The following is a 13,785-nucleotide window of genomic DNA, read 5'->3' as shown; positions in this document are numbered from 1 at the left end:
TGATTCAATAGTTTTTCAAAGTTCTAAGAATTAAGCAACGCTTTGTGAGATTATGAATTAAAATATAAAGGACGTGTTTAATAAATTTTAAAATCAGTATTTTGAATTTAAATTTCGATAGTAACGTTAACATTTTGTAGCATGCATTGCTGATTCTTTTTCAAAATAAAATATTTATGCTATTAGTTTAAAATATTTCAAATAGCAAAGAACTAACTTGAATAAAAACAGTGACGAAATATCATATTCTCTGTGAATATCATTTTTCCTAAAACATTATCGCTCTAAATTACGGTCAACTTTTATCAGATTCCGTAGACTTTTGATAGAGATCTTACAGATCATATAATTTTAAGAACTTTCAAATTCGATCCGAAGATGTCTGAGTTTGTTTGCCTTTTGAAGTCGCAGCGTGTAATGTTTAATATCGAATTATATACGAAGTCGGTGAGTCTTGGAACGTAAAATTGGGGTTGATTAAATAATTAAACGGAAGTAGATTTCTGAGAAATGGATTGCATCGACGAAGAGGTACGATGAACTATTACGTTTAACGAATCTCGTAATGGATTAGAAATTTCCATTATAGTTGACAAAAACGAACGTCTTTCAACTAGACATTTTGATCCCGTTAATTGAAATTTTCGATGTATACATGTTGCTGAAACATGAATTAAGTCCAGACGAGTTCTGCATTTATTTGTTCGTTAAGGAGGAAGAATCAGATAGATCTAAAATGGAATTCAACCCAGTTAAACAACACTTTCATAATCACGAGGAGCTCCAGGTTAAAAAATCATGCGATGCATTAAAAATCAATTATTACACACGTAACGAATGAAGGTCTATTTTCTGAATATTAAAGACTCTACCGAGCTCGTTGCAAAATATAATTGTCGATTTGCTGATGCATATTGCTCGTTACGTGACTTTCTTGGAATCGGTAGGTAAGGATTATTTAGATAAGCAGAATTGTCGTAAGTACAATCAGCTGCATCAGATTATGGGTAAGTAAATTGAACTCTCAATTATTGTCTTCTATGTAGAAAATATAGTAACTCTTATTAATGTTCGTATTCATTTTAAACCTGAATAACTTTTCAAATAGTGGTTGAAACAACTTAACCCTATGACATACAATGACGTCTGTGAGACGTCATTCGTTCCACGTGCCATTATAGACTGACGTCTCCGAGACGTCAAAAATTTAACTAGTATCAATTAGTATTAGAATTTAAATAGTATTTTTCGAACGCATCAAACTCTGTTTTATTTGTATGTCAAGGAGTTAATTTTCTTTGAGACGTTAGAAAGCTACTCAAGTTAAGTTAAAGAGTTAAGGTTTACTATACAGGATAGTCCATTTAAATAAAGTCAATATATGTATTTGTTCGAATTGTTATGATATGAGAGATATTTTCCTCGTAATTTGTACAGTTGCAAGAGACGGATCAAAAGCATGAACATTTTCTTCTTACCGCAGTTCTTCGTAACAATATTGTATGATAATAATTATATGTTGTAGAAAAGATCATTAATTACATAAATTGATAAGTAAAGTGTTTACTAAAATATTTGATTTTCAAACATGTTTAAAAAAGTGGTTCATCTGTCCTGGAATTGTCCTACTCTTTATCCTCGTTTTAGATAATTTATTCGTTAGTTTTGAAACGGATACGAATATTAATGGGAGTGATTATGAGTATATACTTGTAACACATTTTCATTCGTATTTCTATCATTGTAACATTTTCTAGTATTCGTGTATATTCTGTCGTACAGAATATTCACTCTATTTTTCGAGGATTCCATCAATTGTTTCGTTCATTTCAAAGTAAAAAGAATGTTGTCCCTTATTACGTATCTCCTTCGCACGGAAACGCCAACTTTGTATCATAAAAAGGGTTGCTTAATATACGAGGAAGATTTCGTGGATCAGAATCTCGTGTTGCCATTTTTGGATGCCACACCATGTTTAGAGGTGTTTTATTTTAATCAATAGATTAGAGGGTTGTAAATTAATGATTAAATCTTTAATGCATTTAAAACAATCAAGATTTAAACGTTAATTGAGATTTTATCTGATTGTAAAATTTAATTGTTAATGGAGATTAATAATATATGCACAATGTCTTCAATCCGTAATTAGAAAATTCTCAATTAAGGACTAATTTTTAATTTCTAATTGGAAAAGATCTAAATTAACGATTAAACTTTAATTTTTTAACTGTCAGTGCGATAATTAACCCTTTAAAAATCTTTATTCCCATAATGTTGTCAATTGATTTTAATTAATTTTTGATAGAAACTCCGGGATCATTTGAAAAATTATCTGAAAGACGTGGAACCGCGTAAAAAAGAGTTAACGACTCCCATGCAGATGAACGTTTTAAATCGATTTAGCCCGGCTACAAAGACTCCACCTAATACTCCCGAAGTGAGCAGTACTCTCTTATATTTCACAATAAACTGACTGAGATTACTGTTACGACAAGGAAACGTACTAAATCCGCATACACCGATTTTTATGTAGATTCGTATTATGATCCGTTTAATCACGATATAGTCAAGGGCATGCATACTCGGAGGAAATTCAAAGTCGATTTTCTTTAAAAAAATGTTTCAAGTGAAAAAAATTTATTCAATATTTTGTACTTATTTTCTCATGTACCTATCACTTGTTCCACGATTGTACCATCAATACTGATTGTGAGACAGCGTTGTATCCCATGTAAAATAGAAATCAGTGTGTGCAAGTTGTAAAAAAATAATTGTAAGAAAATATCTATTCGCACATATCAGTTAGATTAGTAGAGAAGCTTGAAGTTTCCCCTTTTTTGAAGACTGATATCCTGGGTAGGATTTTTCGGCGATGAAGTTCACGCGTCCGATTCCGAGGACGAACTACATTCGACCATCAACGGAGATGAAATTAGAGTCGTTGCGCGCGACTAATAAGATGAACGCTGTAAACCTGCTAATAGATGCGAATGTGAACGCCCCGAATTGCTTTCAGCGACGCAAAGATTCAGTAAAAGTGGTAGAGATAGGAGAACCGAAAAAACATTTTTTGAGAAAGCCAGTTCCTAGCTTCAAGGTGCATAAAATGATAGAATAATTATTTTTTGCCAAATTGACAGTTTGTTTCCTGCAGCCTGTCGAGGTAAAACAAACGGCAGCATCTATATTAAGGGAATGCGCGCGAGTAATTAGCGACGAAGAGAAAGAAATCAAAAAGTAAATATAGAAGGATGATATAATGGAACGGTGCTTGTTTGTTGCATTGATAAAATTGTAGATTGAAAGCGCTAACGGCAGGCGGGCTTGATCCGTCTTCGGTACAAAAATTCGAGGAGGAGAAACGACAACAGCAGAGGGAAGAAGAGTTGTTAAAAATACAAGAGAAACATCTTTTAGGATTGCTCACTCGAGAGGGTGCGTTTATCGCGAAACAGTTGTTATTGGATGATGTTAAGGCTCACGCAAAAAATGTGCGGAAGGAGGTATGTACAAAAATCGTCCCTCTTATTGTTAGTTATTGTACTTATATCCAATACTCACAATATTTAGATTCCAAATGTTTGACAATGAATGTCTAGTTTTTATTCATTATGGACAACTGCTCAATACACATGTATACATATGCATGTATTTAAGGTAGCTCGCTATTTGAATAACGTATCAAGGGAGGGGCCTACAATGGGCTTATTTTAAAATAAGAACACGAAGTGAAAATTTCAGTATTAAATGTATATTATCATTTCCACATTCGTATNGCATTCCCCATAAGAAAATCTATAAGCATCTGTTTTTTAATTGAAAACGTACATGATATGAAATCGCACGAGGCATTTATACAAAAGTTTCCATAAGCTCCCGTGTTAAAAATAAGAATTTCGTAATGCATTTTTTAAACAATTTTCGCTGAAACCTTATATTTCCTTTACTGAAAATGAAAATTCGAAACTTTAACTGTTGTTCAGTTCAACTTGTATTAAAATCGTATACATATTTTTTGCAAATTCTATCGATAATACACAATGAGACAAATAATTTAGTAAATGAAATTATTCATTTAATTATTTACAAAATTAATTGGTATCTGTTCAGAAACAAGAACTGTATGAGAGATTAGAAAAGTGGAGGGAGAACCACAATAAGGAAATGATGGAGGTTGTTGAAAAGTGTCGCGAAATGGAACAGGCTTCTCGAGAAGCTTTCAACCATATGATCGACGAAAAAAGACAAAAGGGTATGTACAGTCACTGCCAATAATATCCGTGGCAATTTCAACACTAAATAACTTTTTTAATATTGATCCAAACAACTTAACACTAATCCTATCATACATCGGTCAAACGATCTGATCCAGTCAAATCATTTCTAAATTCTTTCATAAGAAATGAAAAGAAAACGAAAGAAATTTATTTGGTCATATTATTAAAGTTGTAATTACTATTTAAGCTAGTGCCACATTGTACAATAAATTTTATAGAAATGTAAAAAATATAAATATAGTACATTAGTGTACAACTATCGGTAGGTGTAGTGTTAATATTCTTCGGTGTATTAGACGGCTTAGTTTACTATACATATTAATAACACAAAATTAAAAAAGATTGTTATTCGTCGGAGTATGGCAGCTGGACATTGACACGTTTCTATTAGGTTTCCGTTTTCCTGTATGTATTTCTATCTTAGCTTTCTATTCAATTATCTCATTTCCTGTTTCTTAGTTTTCATGCTAGTTTTTGTAGCCTTCATCTTACGGTTAGGCAGACAGATCCAATCGTATGTTTATTTTAACATTTTTAACTCCCCTTTCTTCATAAATTCGACTTATATCAATTTATTTTTAATTTCTTGTTACAAATCGTGTAGTAAACTAATCTTCCTTGTACTGAAACAAAAATTAATTCGTTATGTCCAATATTAAAAAAATTATCCAGTTTTGAATTGGGAATATTAGTGGGCAACACTGTAAATATAAATTGAATTGAGTAAGAAATAAAATAATGTTTAACTTCGAATAATTAGCCGCTGAAGTTTCCGAAGAGTCACGTCAGCTTAGAGCTCAGTTGGCTAAACAGAGGGAGGAAGAGACTCAGCGAAAGATTAAATTGATTCAAGAGATCAAGACGATCCAGTCCTTGCGCGCATTACCATTTAAGGACTTCGACCCCACCGAATCAAGTGGCTTGGGTCTTCTATGCGAAATGTCTTTAGCAGAGGTCCACAGCATTTTTACAATATAATAAATAATATTAACTCAATTGACATTCAACTTAGAAAACCCATCCAATACTATGACACGCACTATAATAAATTGTGTGTACAAGCCTAGGCCGGAAGGGCATTTTTGGTTGGTTATTATTCATTCGCCTTATAGTTTGCGATCATGTAAGACTGCGCAGCCCGTAGAGGCATAAAACTTTTGTATTTGAAGAGAATTAATATTTGTTTAGTTTATTTTGTTTTTCTTTATTATTGGTTAAAGCCGTAATATAAATATATATTTTTCTGTTTATTGAGTTAAACACGTGTCGATTATTTTAGTAATCCCAACAATTACACACAGCGTAAGCCTGATGTAACATTTTTTAAATGATAGTTGTGCTGAGATGACAAGAGTAAACATTTTGGAAAATTGAAGTACTTTTGAACAACCTTACGCACAAAGTGGAATTTCCAATCAAATGTTCCAATTTCCAATCATTTAAATGTAAAATAAATATAGTAAAACTGAAAATGTTGAAAACTTGTAAATGCATAAAGTATATGTGTACATGTAGGGGTCGTGCTACTAAAGTGCAAGTCATTTCCTTTCCAACGATTTCAACAATCAACAACGAAGGTCGTGCTCGGTAAAGGAGTCGAAACACTATAATCTTGACGAATACACGAATCATGTCGATCGTCACGTGGATGAAGCAATGAAGTGGCATTACATGCGTGTTAAGAAAAGACTGTGCATTTCATGTTTTCCATGGCAGTCGGTTAAGAGTCTCCGTCAAGTGTACCACTTTCATCCTTCTAGTTGTTTAGATGTGAAGAAGATTTGAGTGTTTTAGAAAACAAATCCCATTGAGTTCGACTACAATGGTTGTCAACGGCAAGGGAACGAGCAACGTAAGAAATTCAACGAGTTTTTCACGCTTGATTTGATTTAATTTAATACAAATTGAAATTATAGCGGTGTAAACAGAATTTTTAAGAGTTAATTAATTGTATTTTTAATCATTAACTTCTTTTGTAAAAGATAATGATTGACTTACATCGATATGATTCCACGATTATTACAAAATTGTTGTACTTAGGATGAGCCACTGTTCACAATCGAAGACAACATATTGAAGGGAAGGGTTGTTAAGATAGACAGCAAATACACTAGCATTGGGAAGTTACTGTTCGATTCTTTAAGAAACAAGCCGGATTTTATCGGCCAGGTAAGTTGCAGAATCCATCATATCAAATGAATAATTAATCGAGAAATTCCATGTGAATTATAAAACTATTTGTTCAATTCTGATTTATGCGTACTGTCTATAAAATTTGATAGGATAAACGAATAGATAATGTTTTACAATTTAAAAGCTGACATTTTTCATCAGTTACATTTTAAAAATGGTGTTGATGCAGCTTGTAATAACGCTTTCGCGTGATCAGATCATATCGTATCACCGTAGTTAACAAACACAATAAATTATCGATCTTCGTCAAACACTTGATACAAACACGGTTCACTGTACTCTCCGTATTATCATTGTTTTCCACAGCTGCGAATTCCAATAGTCATCATTTACTTTCACTGCAATCCGTTCTTATTCATTTTGCACACATCGATGCAATACGTAACATATCCAGTGAGAGTAAAAAATGAGTATATACTTCATACATATTAGTTCGTATATAAGCACACATTTGTAAGTGAAATACATTTCCAATGTTTTTAAAACAAGCGCCTATCTGAAGTAGATTTCTTACGAACGCGTCAAAAGTGAATATACAATACAGCAAAAGTAGTTAGTCTGTTATGAAAGATAGTCCAGTAAAGTGGTTTTCTAGAAGCAGTAATTTATGAATAAACGTGAATTGGTGTAAATTTTCATCAATCTCAATTACTTTGACATTCTTAGTACATAAATAGAATTGTGAGTGAAAAACGTACAGAAACTTCAGAAGATATGAAGAAATTTATTGTTAAATTAAGAAATGAAGTGAAATTTGGAGAAATAGGAAAAATTATTCATTCATTCAATATAAAATATACATACAGGAACTTAGTTGCAAAAGATCCATTTTGTCTCATTTGACGTTATGTAATTTATATATATATGTATACGTATAAATACGGGAGTAAAAAATAAATACAGAACATTTGTATGTCTCGTAGTCTTTTTTTTTAAATTTCGGGAACAAGCTGCTAAAATATAGAACGGATGGCCACCGTATAATAAGGGATTAATGGTTTAGGTGGACACGATCACCGGAAACGAAGACACCTTCGGAGAAATTGCGGATCGTGCTGTGAAATGTGCTCTGTGGTTGCAAAAATACGGAGTGGGAAAGGGTGACGTCGTCGCAATTTCCACGCATAATCATTTGGATGCCGTTGTCCCATACTTCGCGACATTTTTTTTGGGCGCTATCGCCAATCCATGGGATTACGAAATGAATATCCGTAAGTTTTCCTTTTCCATTTTCATGATGAAGCAAACATTCTTTAAACGTTTCCAATTACTCGATCAGGGTTTTTTCCACTTGTCATTTCATTCACGCTCGCTATTCATTATCACTAAATTGACGCGAGATGGCAAATCGCAGGCCACTCTCTGCACGTGCAGTGATATTGACAATGAGAATTAAGTTGTCGGTACCTTAACTACACTCTTAAAAGATTGCGTAATTAGAAGCTTCGTGTATGATTAGTTATTATCATGAGTCATGTAATAGTAGTTATAGACTTCAACACAAACGCTAACTGCTAGCGGGAAATTGTCTTGTCGTGGTTTTGATTGAAATTTTCAGATCTGTCTGTCAAGGGCAATCATTTTTTTTATACACTCATAGCGTAATTCCGGGGGAGATGTATAATAATTTTAAAAGTCACAAAATCAAATATTTTAGAAATATGAAATACATATACATATACATACATACAATACAGATTTGTGTAATAAGCGATCTTTTCTATAACAGATAATTATTATAACATATAAAAAAGATTTTCCACCCCTGTCGTCCACTTAATCGGCGGCGAATGCGTATTATTCTTACAATTCAATTCAACGTTCCTAACTATTATCTGATTTTTTAGAACTGGCGCGTCATTTTATCAAACTGACGCAGCCGAAAGTAATCTTCGCGAACGAGAAATCGGTGAGTGTGATAATGGAAGCGTCAAAAATCGAGGTTTTCCACACGAAAGTGGTATCCTTTAGTGGCTTTCCTGGAACAATACCGTTCTCGGACGTGTTAAAAGATCATACTGAATCTGCGGTGGTTAACTTCGAGTGCAAACAAATCGAGGATCACCTCACGGCGTTGATCCTCTTCTCGTCCGGGACGACGGACTTACCGAAGGGTACGCAATTGTCAAACAGAGCGCTATTGAACGTGATGGAATTAAACGAGAATTTTGCTCTAAGTACAACGACACCCATGTGGTTCAGCTCCCTGTACTGGGTCAGTGGGTCTCTACTCAGTTTGAAGAGCATCACTAGTTACTCGAAGAAAATTATCGCGCCGGATTTCGACGAGAAGACTGCTTGCGAATTGATTGAAAAATTTCAAGTAAGTGTACCCATGTTATGTCCCGTATTGTGGATTCTTGCCTCGTTAAAGTGCTTAAGCACACTTTCACATTGATATAAAAATCTTAAAGCTGTATAAACTTAAATTAAAAATTATGTCGTAATTCGTAATTAGAAGAAATTACATTTAACAATATAAAGGGTAATAGATTATAAATATGAGTCCTTGGCGTTTATTAAAGAATCGTTTAAATAACATGCGGCTAACGACTGTTGGATGATTTTTCTCCAATTGTTTTTTTAGTTCTTTCTATTTTAATTGTCTCACAGGTTAGTTGGTTAATGTTGAGCACCAGCATGTCGAATCGACTTGTCCGATATAATCACTTACACGAATACAACTTATCCTCCTTGAAAACGTTGCTTACCGGTGGAGCTATCCTTACGAAAGAGTCAGAGGAATTAATGAGAAAAAATTTGCCGAACACACGAATTATACAAGCATACGGTAAACTTGCACAACAAATGTAAAAAGAGAAAATGAGTAATGTGTAGTTGGTGGAAGAGATATAGCGAGGTTGTAAAATTTGGCCATGATGAAATTCGTCATAAAAATTAGTAACTGTTAATCCTGGTCACTTACACGGGGCCGCGTTTATCAGACGTGAAAATACTTACTGAAGGATAGAAAAACACTGTACAACAAAAAATTTTGTTTGCAATATCCACTATATGATCCTTGTAGAATTTTTCATGCCAAATACAGACCCGGAAGCGGAAATATTCTATTACGTGTCGCTTCTGAAAAATAGCGGTTTAAAAAAAAAAGTATGTTTTTGAATATTGCAAAAAATGGAAGTTACTTTTATTGAACTATGAAAATTGTCTGCAACTCTTGGTTGTGTGCACGAACCTGAAAGTTTCCGGCAGTCGGAAATTTCCAGATTTGCGAAGAAAGCAATTAAAATTTTTAATTCTCTTCACTCACAATCGATCAATACCGATTTTAAAATGTAGTAATAACGTAAAGTTATTTGCCCCCAGCTCTGACCTGTATTGAGAACTAAATTCTACCTGCAATTATTTTTGCGGTAGCTAAGCTGACATCATTTTTATGATAGGTCGGATTTTACCACCTGACTATATCTCTTCCGTCGACTATAGGTTTAACGATAAAGAAGGGTGATTTGTTCTCGTAGGTATGACCGAGCTTTGCGGCTTAGTTCTTATACAATTACCGGACACCGTGAGCGGATCTTGTGGCGTGATAAGCACGAACTGCCAAGCGAAAATCGTGGACCCCGGGACAGGGAACGTGCTCGGTCCGAATCAGCCTGGCGAGCTTTGTGTGAAATCGTGGTCAATGATGACCGGCTATTACCGAAACCCTGAAGCCACGAAGGCCACCATCGACAAAGAGGGTAAATACATTTGGAACAAGCTTACGTTGAAACAATGTAATTATTGGGATGATATTTTAAAAACAGTTTATTCAAATCACTGTTGTTTACTGCAGATAGAAGAATAATAATCTGCAAAAACATATTTTTTTGTTGATTCTCATTGTCTTAAATTATTCAGAAAGCAATACGTTCTTTAATTGGCTGGCTAAACTTTCGAAGAACCCCCATGTTTTGAATTAGTCAGCTGCGACTGTACTTCCGAAAAGACCTCATGTTCCGAAATGGCTGAAATAAGTTCTTTCTTTCCGCTCAAAACTCGACATTTTGTAATTCTTTCTATTCAAGGATGGATGCACACGGGCGACCTGGCTTACTATAACGAGAAAGGAGAATTTTTCATTATCGACAGATTGAAGGAACTTATAAAATACCAGGGACATCAAATGACACCTGTAGAAATCGAAACTGTGTTACATTCCCATCCAGCTGTTTTAGAAGTAGCAGTGGTTGGCATACCACATCCTACCGACGACGAACATCCCGTTGCTTTTGTTAGCAAGGTACCAAATAAAGAGGTACGTGCTCATGCATTGAATTATTATGCTAATGTTATTATATATTATATAATATATATTTAGTTATAATATATGCTAAAGTTGACGAAATGTTACAAGACAGACTGTCTACAGTTTGTACAGGCTGTAAATATGTCCGTTATCGATGACAGATTGTAGAAAATTGTTATTATTCATCTGTCCTGGAACTACCATATTCATGTATACAATTTGTAAAAGACTGCCGGATGAATACAAATGGTATTTATTATTTGGAATTTGTAGGTCTCCGCAGAAGAATTAATAAAAATTGTGGAAATGAACTTGATGGATCATCACAAGCTCCGTGGCGGAGTAAAATTTTTACCAACCTTGCCACATACTCATTCAGGAAAAATTGCGAGAAAGGAATTAAGAGCCGTCGCGAAGACGCTCGCAGATTTTTAATTTCTGATTTGATATTTTGAAATAATACAATGAATTAATAGTAGTAAATAAACAGTATTAAATAATTGTATTAAAAACGAAATCAACGAATAATAAATTGTAATAAATGTTTTTTACTGCAATAAGGAATAGTGAGATAAAGGAGATGAAATCAAATTAGTTTCGCATTGAAGTTTTTTGGAAATTAATACAATTTATTGCATGACTTTATTATAAATCTGCGGAAAAATAAAATTATGCTTTTTTGTAATTCTTTAATTGTATCCTCGTGCCTTAGCCTCTTTGAATAGGGCGACCAGGGAGTCCAGAGTTTCCTTGGATGTAGGTGCAATTTGCTCCGGCGGGAGGAGGAAACCATAACGGCCGGTGTCCCTCAATTCATACGTGTAAGTTATAGGTTTGTGGAAAGTTCCCTTCACCCAGTCCACTGTACTTCCACTGGCGACATCTGAAAGCGAAAACGCATTAGAGATAAAGCGTATTGATTAATTACCTCAATCAATACTTTTTTCTCATCAATGCAATTTTATTTATATACAAATTGCAGCTTAATTGCAAATCAGATTGAAATTTTCTGTATCATTCAATTTTTTTTTCAATTCAACTAATCGGTTTACAACTATATTTGATTCTCATTATATTTTCAGTGGTAGTTATTATGTTAGACTGCGGATGTTTATGCGAATTCCTAATTTTCTGTTCTTTAGTATGATGGAAGATTTCCATAAATGCGTAGACGTCTATAGTCTATTAATTTCTGTTGCATTTAAAGAGAGATGTGTACTTACAAATGGTTTCGGCGACGTTTCCGGTCTTGTATTGAGTTCCATAACGTTTGGCCAGAGCCTCAATTGTCTTCTTACCGATTTGGAGCTGAAACAAAGAAAAGTAATTTAGAGTTATAATATATCAAATCAGAGCTGATTCATCTTAGCCAATAATAATCTGTACAATTGTTATCAAAGATCTTACCAATTAATTAATGATAAACGCTTACTGATAAAATCAAGAATGATTGATAAAATCGTGCGCAATTAATTTCTGATAGTCTTATCACTGTCATCTTAATTTATATTTTTTCAAATAATCTGTATACATTCCCGAGTGTAGAGTGTACTTGCAAAGAAACTAAATAATTTATTCACCTCGTCGTTGTAATTCTCCAAATGATCCTTGGTGTGACCGTAAGGGAACATCAAAAGCTGCGAGTAACTGTGGAACGAGATGTAGGAGTTGAATTTGTTGGAAATCGACGTGATGTACTCAGACATCGATTTGGTTTCAACATCGGAGAACGCGGCGCTTCCGGCATAAGTTTCAGAGCACGGGTTGTTGCTAGCACCACCGGCTAAAAATTACAGATTAATCAAACATTTTAAATAAGACGAAGAAATCAAACCCGACGAGCTCCAGATTAGAAACTTACACATCCATTTGTAACCCCAGTTCCTGTTAGGGTCGGATCCGTGGCATAGAACACCGTATGGTTTCCTGGTCTTTCTCCAAAGACGGTCCTAAAACCCAATCGTTATTTATAAACATTTAACACCGAATCTATAAAAAGATTAGAAATAACGTCTATATAGTATTAAACAGATGAATTTTTATTTGTTACATAGGAGAATTTAATCGATAGGATGAGAAAGCACGTGAAAATAATTTTTAACAAGGTCATCGAATAACTGTTTCAAATGTTTGTTTTTATGCACTCCGCCTACTTTAAGGATATATTGGCTATACAGTCAATCCCAAAAGTTTATGTACCTTAGAAAAATGCATTTCCTATAATTAAAAAGAAATCAGACGTTGGAAGAAAATTGCGAAAAATGCTTCAAATTAAAGTTGTTTTCCTTCTAACTTAGATATTTAACGAGTTACGTATGATTATTTGGCATTTTATTGATGTTGACAAAATCCGACCATCCCAGCGTCGAAACGGCGAACTTTTGACAAAAAATTTCGTTTTTCTTCAATAATTCCTAAACCGTTGGTCCTACGGGAAAATTACATAGGACCTTTCTTGTAGAGGACGACGAGATCTACAATTTCCATGTAAAAATATTTCGCTAGCGTCAATAGTTTACGAGTAATTTACAAAAAACCATTTTTTCGTTTTTCGTCAATAACTCGTAAACTATTAATGCTAACGAAGAACTTTTGTACAGAGATTATAGATCTCGTCGTCCTCTACAAGAAAGGTCCTATGTAATTTTCCCGTAGGACCAACGGTTTAGGAATTATTGAAGAAAAACGAAATTTTTTGTCAAAAGTTCGCCGTTTCGACGCTGGGATGGTCGGATTTTGTCAACATCAATAAAATGCCAAATAATCATACGTAACTCGTTAAATATCTAAGTTAGAAGGAAAACAACTTTAATTTGAAGCATTTTTCGCAATTTTCTTCCAACGTCTGATTTCTTTTTAATTATAGGAAATGCATTTTTCTAAGGTACATAAACTTTTGGGATTGACTGTATAGCCAATATATCCTTAAAGTAGGCGGAGTGCATAAAAACAAACATTTGAAACAGTTATTCGATGACCTTGTTAAAAATTATTTTCACGTGCTTTCTCATCCTATCGATTAAATTCTCCTATGTAACAAATAAAAATTCATCTGTTTAATAC

At 33.9% G+C, this 13,785-nt stretch overlaps 3 protein-coding genes across 3 annotated transcripts in view; 2 read left to right on the top strand and 1 right to left on the bottom strand.

The window, feature by feature from the left end:
• Positions 1–510: 510 nt before the first annotated feature.
• Positions 511–5,255, top strand: LOC113463863 (uncharacterized). The gene is made up of 9 exons (XM_026810834.1): positions 511–531; positions 590–787; positions 866–1,007; positions 1,758–1,981; positions 2,306–2,437; positions 3,155–3,237; positions 3,299–3,503; positions 4,111–4,252; positions 5,038–5,255. The coding sequence occupies exons 1-9, from the start codon at positions 511–513 to the stop codon at positions 5,253–5,255; spliced, it is 1,365 nt and encodes a 454-aa protein (XP_026666635.1).
• A 708-nt stretch (positions 5,256–5,963) lies between these two features.
• On the top strand, positions 5,964–11,407 carry LOC108632862 (4-coumarate--CoA ligase 1). Its single transcript, XM_018037699.2, has 8 exons — positions 5,964–6,129; positions 6,318–6,446; positions 7,474–7,681; positions 8,318–8,793; positions 9,084–9,261; positions 9,953–10,174; positions 10,502–10,731; positions 10,996–11,407. The coding sequence occupies exons 1-8, from the start codon at positions 6,100–6,102 to the stop codon at positions 11,155–11,157; spliced, it is 1,635 nt and encodes a 544-aa protein (XP_017893188.1). The 5' UTR covers positions 5,964–6,099; the 3' UTR covers positions 11,158–11,407.
• The window catches only part of LOC108632853 (zinc carboxypeptidase-like), a 6,537-nt gene continuing 4,143 nt past the window's right edge, over positions 11,392–13,785 (bottom strand). The window contains exons 3-6 of the mRNA XM_018037687.2: positions 12,584–12,671; positions 12,303–12,505; positions 11,946–12,030; positions 11,392–11,605 (exon numbers count right to left, since the gene is read on the bottom strand). Coding sequence (XP_017893176.1) covers positions 11,412–11,605; positions 11,946–12,030; positions 12,303–12,505; positions 12,584–12,671 — 570 coding nt within the window. The 3' untranslated portion in view covers positions 11,392–11,411. The remainder of the gene's footprint in view (positions 11,606–11,945; positions 12,031–12,302; positions 12,506–12,583; positions 12,672–13,785) is intronic.

This window comes from Ceratina calcarata, unplaced genomic scaffold (assembly GCF_001652005.2).
Source record: "Ceratina calcarata isolate Rehan_Ccalc_2016 unplaced genomic scaffold, ASM165200v1 scaffold110.2, whole genome shotgun sequence".
NCBI lineage: Eukaryota > Metazoa > Arthropoda > Insecta > Hymenoptera > Apidae > Ceratina > Ceratina calcarata.
Note: the sequence above shows the minus strand (reverse complement) of the source record. Positions and strands in the feature narration are given on the sequence as shown.